The sequence below is a fragment of the Corvus cornix genome, chromosome 1, assembly GCF_000738735.6.
Source record: "Corvus cornix cornix isolate S_Up_H32 chromosome 1, ASM73873v5, whole genome shotgun sequence".
NCBI lineage: Eukaryota > Metazoa > Chordata > Aves > Passeriformes > Corvidae > Corvus > Corvus cornix.
In genome coordinates, this window is record NC_046332.1 from 113,756,022 (window position 1) to 113,772,656 (window position 16,635).

Consider the following 16,635-nt stretch of genomic DNA (forward strand, 5'->3'; position numbering starts at 1 on the left):
AACTATGTCCTGCAGAACTTTTCTGGATGACAGAACAGTTCAACAGTTTAGATAATTCAAGATGCCTGTTCAGCTTAAGAGCATCTAAATTTATCCATTAGAGAAAGAAAGTTCCTTTTCCCCAAGGAATCCCCTCCATCTACATCTCAAGTTCTGATAAAATCGGGAATTTCTGGTTGACAACTGGTAACCCTGATGTGGGAAGGGGAAAAAGTTTCCATCTTGAGACAAAGGTGATTAAGTCTTCCTGAGCAGTCTCATTAAGACTCAGATGTTAGATCAGATCCACCAAAAAGTTCACCAGTTTTCAGACCTCCCACATAGTCCCAGGTAACCACAGAAGCCCTAAGAAAATGGGTCCTAGTGCAGTTTTGGTTGGAAAGCATCTGGTACCAAGTTGCCCTGAGGTCATAGGTTGTTTTAAATTTGAACCAAAACTGGGTTTGTAATCTGGGAACAAACCCTGCTCCACATCAAAGGAGATGTTATACCAAGTGCATCCTGAATTAGCTTTGAGGAGAAAGCTCCTGGTGTAAATGCAGGCAGGCTCAGAGCAGACACTGCACCAGGCAGTGAGTTATTGCTCTTGGCCAGGGATAGTGGCCTGAACCCAGACAGGTAATGAGCCCTTGGAGGGGTAACAAGCAGGTGCCTTCCTCAGGCTCCCCTGGAAGTTTAGTGAATTTGTGACTAGGGGTGGCAAAGAGCAAGAATGAGGAGCTTTAATCTGCTATGTCTACTCCTTGCCACGCTGGACAAAGTTTACTGTACATTTTTGCAGACTCATTTACTTCAGTGAATAGGAACCTGTGGCCTAGGACTGAATTAAGCCTTTACACATCTCAGCTGAAGTGAATCTTCTTCCCTAAGAAGCATTTATTTCCTCTCTTAATCTGACTAAAACTTACCTAGAGAGCAGTAGAGTCCAACTTGTTCATATCCTTCACAGCAATCTGTGAGAGTGATGGTTTCAGGGACTTGGACCATGTGAAACTGTGTTCTGTAGTGTGTCCGGGGACACACCATCCACGGGATCCACCCTCCACAGGATGTGTTCTTCTCATAGGACTCCTGGTAGGTAACCATTTTAAACACACTTTTGGTCAGGGTGTAGTTGCACAGATGGTACCCAAGCAAAGAGAGCCCTTTTTCTAGGGGAGAGAAACAGGAAAGAAAGGGATCAGCATTAATTTGTCACCCCGGAGCAGAAGTTCCCTGCAGTATCCAGTTAAAAACAGTGTTATGAGAAAGCAGTGACAGAACCAACACAGATGAATGATTTCCAGGAAGGCTGATGTTGGGAAGAGCATCACTTCAAAAAACAGACACAAGAAAGAATTGGTAGTGACTGCTTGTCATAGGCATCACTTTGGTCATGAAAGGATGCAGATTGGCAGAAAATTCAAAGAGTTCTTGGTGCCTTCAGGTTCGAGGTGGAAAAAGGGCAATTTAACTCAAGTTAATATTAAGGACATTTACATATGTTAATTTAAATTAACAGTAGAGCACAATAGGCACTTTCAGGGCAGAGTCATCCCAGTACTTTAAATGCCCGCTCCAGCCTCCTGCTGCCAAAGCCTTCATCACTCCCCCCTGTTATGAAGGGAACAAAGGGCGAGGAACTCATGGGCAGATGAGTCACAGTAGATGTCTGGAATAAGACATCCTTCAGACATCACCCTAGGCTAAAACTGGGTACTCATACATCAGTGGGAAGCACTTCCACGTATTGACACAAAAGGTGTTCCTGGAGATCCTGTGCTGCCTCTCTGCATTTGCAGCAGGCCTTGTTGATCAGGCCACTGGAAACCTGCAGTGCATCATTGACTTCGAGTATAAACAAAGTCAGTGATAAGGCCATTAACGACATCATTTCACACAGGTCTGGGGAAGGGACTCAGCTTCCAGAGTTCTGAAACCATTTCTGATGAGGAGTGAACTCGTTACATGCTGTACTTAAAACTGAAATACTTCAGCAGGGATAGGGAAAAAAACCCCAACAGCAAACAACAGAAAGAAAGCCCAACAACAGCAACAAAAGCAGATGGAGTTTAAGAATTAGCAGTAAGCAACCTACAGTCATGTCACAGACATCAGGCTGGCTCCCTAATGAGATGTTATAGGAGCCAGAGGGGCTGAGTCACCCTGTGTCCCATTTGGGAAACAGATCGGATGGAATTAAAATGCCTGTATCATCCTCTAGCCAAAGCAGAAGAAACTTTAATAAATATGAATTAGCTGCAGAGATTCAAATATAGCAGGACTGTTTTTTTCTGAGAGCTCTGAGGGCACCGGGGTCAGCCAACAGACAGACTGAAGCTAACACAATATACACAACAGGCATACAATTAAAACATTTACAGCTTATCTTATTTGTACAACTTATCTCCTGCCTGAAAAGATGAAACATGTTAAAAACAATTCAAGAAGACAAACCAGAATTGTTAGGCTTTCAGGAATCCTGTGCTTTTATCACATTTAGCTTTCCAGCTAAACAAAAGACATTTGTGCAATTTGAGCAGGACTAGGAAAAGAGCTTTGGACTGGACAATCCATTTGTAGCACAAATGGGTCTAGACATCATGTCTAGTCCATGTTTTCTTCTGGGGACAGTCCAGAAGAAAACATGGACTAGACATGATGTCTAGATACGGCCCCTGGAAGCCCAGCCCTGCCCTGCCTCACTCATCTGTGCATCCTCCTGCAGCAAAAGGCAGAGCTGATGCTGGGTTGTGCTCCAGGGAGTGCATGTGAGAGCCAGAGACCTCCCAGCAGGCTCCAGGGACTCTGTGCTGCTGCTGGGAGCAGGTCAGCAGGAAAATACTGAGTGAAGGTATAGCTGGAAGCCCCACTCCCTGCCTGTTCCTCCTGCCCAGCCTCCAGCAGGGCACCTCTGTGTCCGGTCCCTGAAGCTCTGGGAGAGTGGCTGAAAGGTCTTCACGTCCCTGAAAGGCACCAGGGCTGCTCTTTGTGCCTAAGTAGGGAGTGGAAGGAGGTGGTCAAGAGGGGCAGGGAGTCATCCAGCCTGTCTCAAAGCCTGGCTCAAAGCCTGGCTCCAGCCCAGACCCTGCCTGAGCCAGGAGAGGATCCCAAAGGCTGGGATGGAGTACTGCCCAGGACCCAGCTGTGGCTGTGCAGGAGGAGATAGAAGGAGAAGTGAGCCAGAGAAAGGAAGGTGGTCTCTCCCTCTGGCTAACTTTAGGGTAACTCTCTGGGAGAAGGGGAAAGGAAAACAAACATGGGTTCTGGAGCAGAAATCAGAGATCAGGGGGTGCTTTTTATTCAATGCATTTGATCCATTAACACCTCACATGAGGCACAAGTGCCTGAGAAGAAACAGGCAGCTGTCATTGCATTTTGGAAAGCATTCCCTTGCCATGTGTTAAGAGTGATCCAAGAATACCTTTCTCTGCAAATGCTTCTAGGCATGTAGGTGTGGGGGGGGGGAAATCTTGCTTCAGCTTTTTTATTTGGCTTTTTTTTTTTAATTAGTTTGAAACCTGAATGGCAGAGTGGAACAGAAGCAATACCTAAATAATTTTGGTTACAGCCTTTCCCTGGAGAAAGTGCACAAACATCTGTTGTGACCAGGGAAGGAGGGAGGAGCAGGACAAATTTTATTCTATGAAAATGAGAAAGAGAAACTCATGTGTTAAGGAACCAGACTGTGATAGTATAAAATCACATTAGAGGAGAGTAGGGCAGGTAAGAAGCAAGAGCTCAGCCTTGTTCCTCATCCCTATGACCCCTCCTTTTCTCCAGAGCTCACGTAAAGCCTGGCAAGAGCAAAGCAGGGACTGGAAGGGAAAAACTGAGTAAGGAGAGCACTGAGGATTCGTGTTGTCCGTGCAGAGCTGAGGCCACAGCGAGGATGTAGCACTGGAAAGTTAAAAATTCCAGTGTCAGCTGAGCTGGCTTAGTCTCTACAGCAATGTGCAACATAAATACAGGTATGAAACTGAGAATAAGATGGTGTAGAATTAGACGCAGTTTATAATTGGAAGCGACAGCTGTCAGAGCAGATATGAAGTCATATTTCATACTTAAACATTAATAGTAGGTATATATATATGTACACACACTAGGTGTAGAATGAGGCTGCCAAAGCCTAAAGAGAAGCTTTCAGATAAGGTTAGGGTGGTACAAAAAGATGCCCTCAGTGGAAGAAGCTGGACTGAAGGTGGCAGGGAAAGGTGCAGCACCACCAACCTTTGCCCCATCCATCACTTCTGTACCGTTCAAAACAAGCTTTGACACTCACAGAGTTCAATTATTTTGCTGACAGCAGTTTGCTGCTGAGCAATGTGGCTTGGATCAATTTGGGCTCTTTAGCAAATTGGCTTTCTGTTCTCATTACTCCCGTCTATGGGATTATGGCACAATCAAATGGAATTAAAATGCACTGGCTGTTGTTTTCAGTGACTCAAAGCTGAAGTCAGTGGCACAGCAGAAGGCAGTCACCTGCTGTTAGTATGGATATGTTACACCTATCATTTCTGGATTTTACAATTTTTTCCCAGAGACCACCAGCTTTCAGCACCATCAGGGAAAATATCTTTTTTTTTTTAATGTTAAGCAAGAGCATAAACAATTAAAGCAAAACCCTTTATTAACAGAAACCAATACTGAGAGGAAAGCCTGGGAGCAAAGGCTGCACAATAGTAGGTTCCTTAGAACTCAAGGTTAAACCCAGGTCAGAACTGAGAGCATGATCAAAAAACAGCAGTAAAAAATGCTTCACAGCATTTACGCCACAGACAGAGCTGCAGTTCTGGAAACTTCACCCCTCAAGTGATACAAGAACCACTGGGATCTGCAAAATCTTTTCTCACTGGAGAGCAGCAAGACCAAAAGATAAGCCCCTTTCTTATCTTGACATAACCTTAAACGTAGTCTGTTGGAACAGGTTCTTGGAGGGCAGATTCAAGTTCACTTTTGAAAAACGAAAAAAAAAAATGGATCACGGGCTCGATTTTTCTCCAAATTCCAAATTTTAAAGTCAACACTATTTACTTTAAATGGCACTAGGATGGGGGTTCTGTTGGCCCTAATCATTACAAGCCTCTTTTCACCTGTGGCTTTGACAGAATAACAGAAAAGTCTGCAAGGTTCTAAAAAATATGGTTTATATTTAACTGAGACTCACAAAACCACTTAAGTAAAGAAAAGCAACAAAGAGCAGCCAAAATCACAGTATTTTCTCATCTACATAAATCAAAGCAGAAATGAAGAGTAAATTAGGAGTTCATTTAGCAGTTACAAGTGGGTTAGGGTTTTTCAAAATTACAGCCCACACCACAGATGATATTTAAGTATGTCTTCTACAGCCTCACTTTATGCACCTCTAGGAATTTGCCAGGCACATTACTACATCATTTCCTCCTAAAGCTTATTTTAAAGACAACTTTCATTAAAAATTTGCACAATACTGAAGACAAAGCAGAAATTCTCCTTGTTTATTTCTGGCACAAAGGAAAAGACAAGGATTTTGCCCGAGGATGAAAGGCTGGAGACAAAGGTTGCGTTTTTGCTTGGTTAGATTTTCTCTGTTTAATTATCAACAGAGGATCCTTAAATGGTCGCTGGGACATTGCCAGTTCTCCAGAGAGGGCCACCTTGGCTGGTTTATTTCAAAGAAATATCTATCCCACATCCAAACTAAGCTGTTCTCTGGCCAGTTTTGCTTCACTCACCTGTAATTTCATCTCCCCTTCCCTGTCGTGCAGCAGCCCAGAGGATGAGAACAGAAACAAGAGTGATCCTGGCCATTGCAGGGCCCATCCTGGATAAGTCTTTCTTATCCCTTTGTTTCCAAGGTGGTAGAGCTTGGTTGTCCCTACAGGTAGGCTTTTGGATAGGGGAAAAGGGTGCTCTGGGTTTGTTACCTTTTGCAGGGAGGTGATAACTGCTGGCAGCAGAAACAAAGAGGCTCTGCTGGGAATTTTTCTGCTTCTCTCTCCTTTGTGTTCCCTCTGGGGAATCTGCCTCTTCTGCCTGTTCAGCTTGGCTCCCCTGGCCTGATTTTGAGAGGAAGGCATTTTAAAGCTGCTGGTTTAGTCCCTGTTTATCCTCCAGAGCACTCACACCTTAAACTCAACACCTCAGAGCCAGATTTATGCACCTCAGATATCAGCTATAAGCATCCTGAATTCAGTTCCTGTCCACACATCAGGTGGTACTTTGAAGGTCTTTAATTCTGTACCTTGAAAGCAAACTAAGAGTAAAAGCCAGTATCTATGCCAGTGTTCATTCCTGAGTTTAAACTGTTTGTCCAGTAGCTTTCATTGTGCCCCTCATTTCACTGCAATTTCAGCATCTCCTAAGCCAGAGCAATGCCAGGCAATCAAGAACCTTGTTAAGCAGGGTGTGAATCAGGTCCGAGAAACCAAAAATCCTTTTTTTTTTATTGCCTAAATAATGAAGGCACATTCCCAAGATAGATGTGCCTCCAGCTTTCCAACACACGACAATAACTTCAGTGCAATGTCACTTGGCTCACGCAAAGACAAGGAGTGAACACGGGATGATATTTTCTGAGGAGCTGACACTAAAGGATGGAAAATCACAGGTACAGCTCTTGGAGCTGAGGCAATATGTTCAGAGAAGCACTTAAATACGTATCACAGTGTTGTAGACAATTCCATGTGGATGAAAGGGATCTGGAACCACAGACCCTCTCATTTGTGGGTGTTCAGATAGGAGAGCTGGGGCCTTTTGTAGCATTGAGGCACTTCTGAGCTGTTCTTCCAGCTTGGAAAATCAAGTATCAAGCTCATCAAGGGGAAAAGAAAATTAAAAGGAAGAAAAACAAAGGAAAAATAAAGCTTGCCCAGGAAAAAAAAAAAAAAACAACCAAAATCAGTTGTAGAATGCTTCAATAAAAATTAAAAAAAAGAAAAAAAAGAAAAAAAAGAACTGATTTGGAAACATTTCTGCTCCAAGGAGAATGTGCTTCTTAGCACCAGGATGTATCCACAGATGCACCACCTACATCTCCTGTCAGGGAGGCAACAATGAGCCCCTGGCTGCAGGCTGGGCAGAGGATGCCATCTGACTTAAAAACCCCACTAATAAATAAATAATCAAAGAAGATTACTTAAGTCAGTGAAATTCAATGTTTAAATAGAAATATTTCTCTTTATGATCTGTATTTTTTTTTTTGAACAATCTAAATTTTCTGGGAAAAATATCTTGGTTGAAATTTTTTGGCTAGAACTGACAAAAGCCAGATCTTTAGCACTTAGAAATTATTTGGTCCCTCCTATAAAGAAGTGTATGTCTTGTCCAATTTCAAATATAGGTAATGCCAGACTGGCATGTGAATTGGATTGCATCTGAGTTGAAACTGCATTGCAGTAGTGAATTAAATGGTTCCTAAATACAGAATGTGCAGAACCACCTTTTTCAAATAAATAATTGAGAAAAGTCAGTGAATGGTTAATCCAAACAAGAACTAGATACAGAAATCATGTGTATTTCAGGATTTATCTCGCAACTTGCAAATTCCATGAGGTTCTGCATGCAAGTCCATGATTTATATCTGCATTATTTCTTCAGTTACAATCAGCTAGGCTCACAGCAATTTACTTTTTGGCAATGCAGACACTGGAAAAGACCACTTAGGCAATTAAGGATGCATCCTGTGTCCTGTCCAGCCCTTTCCACATCTTCCAGCCACATTCTTGTCCTGTGTTAAGTGCAGCAAGTTGAATATGATGTGCTGCATCCCCTGCAGCAGTGCTTGATCTCTGTACTACCGTGATGAGTTGCACTTGCTCAGCGCAAGCCAACGCAGAGTCTCCTGCAGGGAAACTACAGATTCACCGATATTTTGGATAACTGACCATCTGTACATGCATGGATGACTGCATATAACTACCTTTTTAGTAACCATCATTGTATTTCACAGATAAATTTTTGGTGTTTTCTCCCCTGTTCCTTTCAAGTAGGTGTTGTCTGTTTCCCAGGGAACAAAGGACAGAAAAAGAAGAAACTGCCTCAAGCTGCTCCAGGGAGGTTCAGGTTGGACATCAGGAAGAATTTATTCACTGAAAGAGTTGTCAAGCATTGGAAGGGGCTGCCCAGGGAGGTTTGGAGTCTCCATCCCTGGAGGTGTCCCAGGAAGGGCTGGAGGTGGCACTCGGTGCTCTGGGCTGGGGACAAGGTGGGCATCGGGCACAGCTGGGACTTGATGGGCTGAGAGGGCTTTTCCAGCCTAAATGACTCTGTGATTCTATCTCAGGACTCCAGCAGAAGATTCGCACACTCTCTCTTTGGTGGTGAGGAAGGACAGTGGAGAGAGGAACGGAGAAGGAGAAGAAGAAGATATTCTGTGGAATAAAAGCCCTGTGTGGTGCTGCTAGTGAGCTGGGCTCCAGCCTGGAAGGAGCTCATCCCAGTCCTCCTGGCACAGTCATCTGGAGCTGATCACTTCTCCTGGCTCTGTTGTTTATACTTTCTGCAGTTATGTTTCTAATGTCTAAACTGATCTAAAGTTTGCAATTTATACAGGGAAGGGCTGTGCCAATAAAAGCCACATCAAAATCCATTTGTGGATAATGTTACAGGATCAAGAAGCAGATTATTAGAGATGGGATTTGACTCTCCTAGACTGTACTATCAGTAATTGAAATATTGTGGCTGACAGCAGGCTTCCTCATCATACTTTTTGGGCATTTATTGGTTTAGACAGATTCACTTCTGATTTAATTAGTCACTTAGAAGATCTTGATCTTCTCTAGACAAGGGGTTTGACACAGAAAGGTCATTGCTGGAACATTTCTTTCTTGCTTTGTATTATTTTGTCTATAAAGCAATCATTATTTCAGATGCAGAAAATGGTCATGACATTTCAAGACAGACTGATCTGCACGAGGGGAACAGGACCATGGGCTCATTGGGAATATACATTTGAGGAATATATCATTGGGAATACAACAAAAACTGCTCTGTGCTTCAGAAGCCAGCACATCTTCCTGTAGATGAATAGGATCTAAAGCTTGAGAACTATTAAATCATTTAACCTAGAGTCATGGAATCATAGAGTGGCTTTGGCTGCAAGGAACCTTAAGGATCATCCAGTTCCAACCCCCTGCAATAGGCAGGGACACCTCCCACTACACCAGGTTTCTCCAAGCCTCATCCAACCTGGCCTTGAACACTTCCAGGGGTGTGGCATCCAAAATTTCTCTGGGCTACCCTCAGAGTAAAGAATTTCTTCCATATATCTAATTTAAACCTGCCCTCCTTCAGTTTAAAATCATTGCCCCTTTTCCCCTCACTATTGGCCATACAAAAAAATGTCCTTACTTTTTATAAGCCCCCTTTTGTCACTGAAAAGTGCTCTAAGTTCTCCCCAAAGCCTTCTTTTCTCCAAGATGAACAACCCTGGCTCTCTCAGACTGTCTTCATGGCAGAGGTGTTCCAGCCTTCTGATCATCTTCATGGCCTCCTGTGGATATACCCTGAAATGTTCACAACCTTCTTATGTTGTTGAGCTGGATGCAGCATTCCAGGTGGGGTCTCACGAAGGCAGAGAGAAGAGGCAGAACCACCTCCCTTGACCTTCTGACCACTCAAAAACCTCTTAAAATCAGCTGTCAGTAAATAGCCAGAGACCTCACCCAGGCTCCTACAGTTTCAGCCTGATTACAGCCTGTCAGTCTGAGAAAGTCCAGGCTGTGGCCACAGCAGACTGTGGGAATGAATGGCGGTGCCACCAGTCCTGAAGATCTCACTGCGGGAATGAACAAATCCAGGACAGGAAGGCAAAGGCAAAACCATGCTGCCGATGAAGGTGACAAGAAGTTGAGAGGAGACCTGATTTCCACCTGATTTCTGCCCCATGACTGCATTTTGTGGTGCCCAGTGAATTTTGTCTCACCATCAGGGCAGTCTTAAAAACTGCCCCTGCTGTGGCATTTCAGATACTTAGCAATGTTTGAGCTCAAGCCAGTCTTTCCCTTAGTGGGGCAGTGCTAAGGTTTCTTCCCTCTTCTACACTAAACTTCCCAAAAACTGCAGAAACTTGTCTTTGAGCCTGCAGCTGATCTGTCAAAACTGGCTTAAATCAATCAGCAAGGCAATGTTCTAGAAGAGTGGAACAAGCTGACTTAGCCAGAAATAACCTTTTAGCAGCCAAATACTAAAAAGCAATCATTCCTGCCATCAGGAGACAAACTTTTTCCTGCTTCTGAAAATGAGTACATATAATGGACACCTTAATGCCTATTCCCTACAGAGAAAAGAACTTCTCAGGACCTATTCAACTCTCAGAGTTAAAATGCTTGTCTGTGATTCCAGGGACTTGAATTCCCTGCCACTGCCACAGAACTCTTGTGCTGTGAGTCACACAGGTCAAATTTGCCACTGCAAGGGAGCCATGGGGACGGGAAGGAGCAGAAATCCCAGTATTTCAGACCTTGTAAAAGTCACAGCTACTATACTATAAATGTGCTTTCGTTTATGTTACCTGAAGAGAAAGTAGAAGAGAAAAAGCGCAGTTTTGCCAGCGTATTTTAGGTCTATGTTAGGATGGACACAGCTAAACTGGCAATTTCTTGAAGGGGTCATTGTTTCCCTGAGCTTCAGGCATCCAAAGAGTGGAAGAGTAGCACTTGTGGTTTTCACTGTTGCATTTGAGAGAAGAAAGCATTAAAATGAAGGGACACACACAAATGACAGTAACAAAAAATCACTGAAGCCCTAGGAGCTCATTAGCTGAACTGTGCAGGCAGAACGGTCCCTGACAGCACCCAGTGATTTGTTCTGTCTCACCAACAAACCGTTCCTCAGGAAAATCTTTGGGTTTTGTTGTTTTTTTCTTTTTCCCTGAACGCGCACAAACTGTTTCAAAGTGACTCATGAGGAAAAAGTTCTTATTGGTAACAGGAGGAAAAAATATGAGTCAGGCAGAGGTCACGCCGAACCTCTGCCTGGCCCTGCTCCTCCAAGAGGAGGTTGTGCAATCTCAGCATGGGGAAGCTCTTGTTCCCTCCAGCACTTTGAGGGCAGGGTCCCATCCCCAGCACGAGCTGGGCACCAGATGAGACTTGATCACACCTCATGCATGAGTTGGGCACCAGATGAGACTTGATCACACCTCATCCATGATTTAGCAGTGCTGCAGGGGAGTAAATCCCATCTGAGATATTTTGTGGCTTGCTTCTTGTTTTTAGCTCCAAAAGCAGGCGTTTTTGAGGGAAAGCAGCCTGGGAGGTGGGAATTGCCTTTTGCTATGGAGGTTTATTGGGAGAAGAGTCAGAGGGTCTCCTGCTCGGCATCCCAGCGTGGGTTACAAGGGCCAGTGCACCTGAAGGTCCCATTCAGGGCAGAGGTCTGGCCTCTGCCAGCAGCTGCTGATGGGACTGGGCCTCTCCTCACTCTGCCTCGCTGGCTGAGCCATCAGATCCCTGCAGCAAAGGTTTGGGAATGGGCACTGACACCAATCCCACTTCCTTGCTCACCCAATGCCACAGGGCTCAAGAACAGCAAACACCAGCGACCAGCCCAAAGATTTGGCCCTGCTTCACTGGCTTGTGCCCTTGCTGCTGCCTGTAACCCGTTTTTGACTGAAGGCACCTGCTGCTCCTCTTGGAAGAAGGATGACTTCACCTTTTTTATCCCTCCACATCCCATCTGACATACAGCTGAGACACGGATGGGAAGGACAGAGGACTGTGCATGCAACTGGAAATTCCACTTGTGCATCTGTCTCCTGCACACAGATGCAAAACGTGCCTCTGTTCAGCAGATTTGAAGCACAGAATAAACCAACCAAAACACACAATCTGCTTTTTGCTGTTGGTCAACAGAAGATTTAACCCTCACTGCCAGCTAAGAGTCACAGAGACATAGATCCAAGTACATGTTTCTGGTGATTTTCCTAAGGCGTTTCAGAGGCAAATCTTTAGTCCAAACCCCAGGACTTGTTTCACAATTTGTGTCAGAGCTTCTATTGATGCATTAAATTTAAATGTTTACAGGAAGCTTGTCACTTTGAAGGACCTAAAGGCACATTGTTGTGCATGCTCCTGAGCCAGCTCAACTAAAAGCAGAGCAGCTCAAGGAGGAGGAGGAGCCTTTCAAAGCAGAAACACTGGATTTAGGGAACCTAAGATCAAGGCATGGGATGGCATCCTGCTCCTACTGTGTGAATACTGAGTAAGGAATTCAGTCAGATTTGCAAAAATCCAGCACATTTTAAGCTGGTTAGAAGATACAAACATTTAAATAGATTTGCTTAGGAGAAGGAACAAAGTAAATTGTTTGGGGGAGGTGTATTGTTTCTTTTTTCCTCCCTGTTAATACCTGTAATTGTGACTAACCCAGAACAAATACTGGATTACTCAGTACAAAGGAGGTGGGGAGCTTAAGTGGGCAGAAAAGCACCAGATGACTGAAACAACGAATTATTAAAACCAATATGAAATGAAAGTTTGAGGTACAAGGAAACTTCATCTGCAAGAAAAAGAATAAATGTTTTAACCTAGCTGCCAAAATGTAACAGCCAGAAGAGTTATGAACCCATACCTGTGTTTCTGAGGGGATTCTGAACAAACAGAAAATTCACTGGTGGTTTCACTCACTGTACACAGTGAGGAAGCGCTTTTATTTTTTCTTCTCTTTTTTTTTTTTAAAGAAGATCCTGGCTGGCTGTCAAGTGGAACTGTTGCTTTGAAATTTAATTTTGGGGGTTTTTTTAGATTGACATTAAATCATCCATGAGATTAAAATCAAAGCGTCTCTGGGCTTTCCATGGCCTTGCTCATACCTTTTCCCTAAATAAAGACTGCAGACTCCTTGTAAGAACCCCTGTACCAGGTGTCTGTCAGGAACAAGCCAAGTCTGAACAAAAATCCAGCCTTGCCCAGAAGGCAGTGCCGGGCTGATCCGCCCTCGGAATTGCTCAGCACAGGAGGCTCCTGCTGCTGCTCTGACTCTGCATTTGGACACGTGGGCATTTGCCATGGTTTCGCCCACAAGTCACTCTGAAGCATCTGTTGAGCTGAAGCTGCTGCTGAAACAGAGGAGGGCAGAGCTCCAGCTTGCACAGGGCTCCCCAGCAGGGTTTATTCCATCAGCACCTGGGAATTAAGCAATGGAAGAGTGGAAGTCCAATATTAACCCACAGGTCTCTCATAAGGGTGGCACCTTCAGGACTGCATCCTCGGAGCAGGAGTTTCACACCACTCTGGGGAAGAGCCTCTGTCTCCCAGGAGCTTCTCAGCACTGAAATTTCCACTTCTGATGCCAGGAAAACTCCTGCTCTTTCCACACCCTCTCCAATGTGCAGCCCCTGCCTCAGTTAGACAGCACTGTTGGATTTTCCAGGTACTCAGGAAAAGAAAATCATTTGTACCTCCTAAAGGCATCAGGTGCTGACACAAACATCGCCAGCTTCTTTACGATACCAGAGTGCTGAAAGGAGAAGCAGAAATGTAAATGCTTTGGAATAAAGATTACATATTGCATCACTGGCTTGGTAACCCATAGCAGAAACCATCAATCACCTTCTTTGCAAAGCTAAACAGGAAAAAGAAGAGATGCCTGGCAAAGAAGTTCCTTGTTTGGAGCTCAAAGAGACTTCACACCAGTTTTTGGCATTCTCAGGTGAAGAGAAATATGTGGTCATGCACTGTAAAACAGCAGGAAAATAATTTTGGTGATTTTTCTCCCCACAAAAACCCCAACTAAAGTTATCTCTCTCTATTTAACCAAAAGAAAAAAAAAAAATCTCACAACAGAACTTATTTTGCCAGATATTGAGAGCTGATATTTAAAGCTCACAAGGAGATGATTTTCAAAATGTTTATTGGCTTGAGAAAGCAGTGGGTTATTTACTGAATCTGTTCTGCACCCTTAATTAGCACAAATGCCAGTAGGGGAACTTCCTGTGTGCTTTCCTTTCTGTGTGCTGACCTTCTGCATGAGAAAAAATCCCTAGTGAAAATAGATTTTAATTCCCTCCTTGAAATCAAACATTTGGCTTTGGTTAAGGAGGCACACAGCCCCGTCCTTCATGATATTTGGACTGCAAGAGCTCTGGGGCAGGGAGGATTTTCTTTGTCATTCGCTGCTGAAAATGACAGGAATTTCAGTTTATGGACACAATAATGCTAATGCTGCCACTGAAGGATGATGAGAACATGACTGTTGTTGTGATTAACATTCATTTATCACTAAAATGCCAAGTATGAATATCAGCACACATATTTCATCACTCTCCTTCTTTGCAACTAGTTTCTATCATATTCTAAAAACTACTCAGTATTGTCCTATGTGAGAGACAGAGCTCACAAATTGATCTAAGGCCTCAAATTCTTACGGAAAGGTGGGAGCCAAGGGTGTGTCAGCCTCCTCCAAAAGGCAGCACTGCTGATTTAATTATCTGAGTCAGTGAAATCAGCTTAATGAGAGATAAGAGAACATGTGTGCATGCCTTAAAAAGAGGGAGGCAATTGAAATAAGTTTGCATCTACCACATTTTTGTTTGGTTCACTGTTCTTCTCAGAGATCTGATGGGATGGATGGACTGGGACCCACTGGCAAAGTCACAAAAGGCTTTAGGGCAGTCTACAAAACTTCCATGCCTTTCCTGCAATTTATTTCTTAAATAAGAATGCAAAAGCTTAGCTGATGATGAGGATAAATGAACACTTTGCCTAAATGCCCCTGTTTCTAACCAAAAGGAAAAACACTGAAGGGCAACATCATTCCCTGCTTGCAAAAGATCTGCTTTTGATAGACCTTGTCCTTCCAGAAGCAAAAAGGACAAAAATACTTAAGACAACTTTAGGGACTGGAAAAGTTCACAGGATGAGCCCTGAGGGCTTATAAACAGCAGCAGATGGGTAGAACCTTAATCATCATTCTGGGAAAATCATCCTGATGTCAGTGCCGGTATTTGATGCTTCCTCAGGATGTGGTGAAGATGTTTCCTTACCAGCAAGGTGGAAACTTCACATTGTGGTAGGACACACAAAAGTATCCTCATGGTAACAAGGATATTTTATGGATAACAAGGGTCCAGTAAGAAAGGATTTATCATATGATCCACAACTAAAGCAACATTTCCATGTCAAAAATGGCACGGCTGAGGCAGTTTTGCACTCTGAAGAGCTGCAGCAAGTGCCAGGAAACAGCCAAAAACTCAGCAAATTACCTGGAGTTTAATGCGGAACAAAGGATGATGTACACCTGAAAAAATCTGTGTAATTCTCAGATCCTTGAGGCAGAAGGATTAGTCAGAACATTTTTGCTTGTCAGATGCTGCTGAAACACCCACCAAGGCAGACATAATCAAGAGTAGGCAAAGTCAAATTCCACTAATACTTGTATTCCCTTTCCTTCTGCTGCACCAACAACAAAAGTGGGAAGCCCAGCTTCATTTTTTTAAAAGCAAACATCCACATTTTGAAGAATCATGTGCCTACATTATGCAACTACCTAGTCCCTAACAAAATGGGCTGGTTTTCTATGTAGGGCTGTCTAAAAATAAATTTGAGAGGACTGTTTTCCCAAAAGGGCAAGGGTTATGCACATAACTCAGTGTCCACTTGGAAAATCTCTTCCGCATTCCCACGAGCAGCACTAATGATTATCTCAACAGAAAAGGTTTTTTCATCTCATTTACTTTTAGGACCTCTTCTGCCTTTCCCCTTTTCACATTTCTATCCATCTGAATATTAATGTTTTGCTCAGGTTTGTTCCTTTAGATGTCTCTGCCATAATACACATTTATTTTTATATACATGCATGTCTATACGTGTATACATGTACACACAAACACGTGTGCTTTGTATATATAAACAAATACATATAGGCACAAAAAACCCCACGTGTAAGTGGATAAACGCATCCATGCAAAGATACAACCCTTGCAAGAGGAATAGTGTTTGATTCAGCACTGTTAATATTTAAATTTAATATGATGGAACTGTATCAGCCTGTTGAAGCTTTCTTGGTCTTTCAACCACGATTATTACACTCTTTAAGCATCACATTTTTTACTGAAACAAATGTGATAAGGATGAAAAAGAAACAAAGAAATAGAAACAGTGGGTTGTAACCGTGTGCAATCCATGAGGAGGGAAATGCTCCCTGCACGTTGGGTGCTTGAGCTGGATGTTGTAAACACCCTGTAGAAGCTTTTATCTATCAGTTTACTTTAAGCCTCTATCCTTAACAAGTCTTTACATGTGCATCATAAAGGCAAGTCCCATAGCACCTTATTAAGCTGTTTATTCTTTCCAGCCCTCTGCATTCAAGCTAAATCACATTACGCAATTAGCTGCTATGAAAACAAGTGGAACTTATTCTGTTTTCCTGTGTTGAAGGAGCAGTTCAAAATCTGTCCTCTTCAAAAAGTATTTGACAGATTGAGTTAGGATCAGTTTGATGTCTGAATTATTTTTCCTGTACCGTGAAATGAAGCTGCTGCTGAGGCTTTGCTTAAAACCACCAAGATGCTGCAAAAAAATCTGTGACTCGAACAGTGAATTTTGATGACTTAGACAACTTCATCACCTTTCCCACAAGAAGAAAAGAATTAATTATTTTTAAGATGTGGGAGTGACAGGGTGGTCTTGACATGCCACAAAGTTCAACTGGTTGCATATTAATTTTTTTTTTCTT

General features: G+C 43.3%; 1 protein-coding gene across 1 annotated transcript in view; it reads right to left on the bottom strand.

Annotated features, from left to right (window-relative positions):
* LOC104686365 (uromodulin-like 1) overlaps nucleotides 1–1,143 on the bottom strand; it is a 44,896-nt gene extending 43,753 nt beyond the window's left edge. The window contains exon 1 of the mRNA XM_039555763.1: nucleotides 909–1,143. Coding sequence (XP_039411697.1) covers nucleotides 909–1,086 — 178 coding nt within the window. The 5' untranslated portion in view covers nucleotides 1,087–1,143. The remainder of the gene's footprint in view (nucleotides 1–908) is intronic.
* Nucleotides 1,144–16,635: the final 15,492 nt, after the last annotated feature.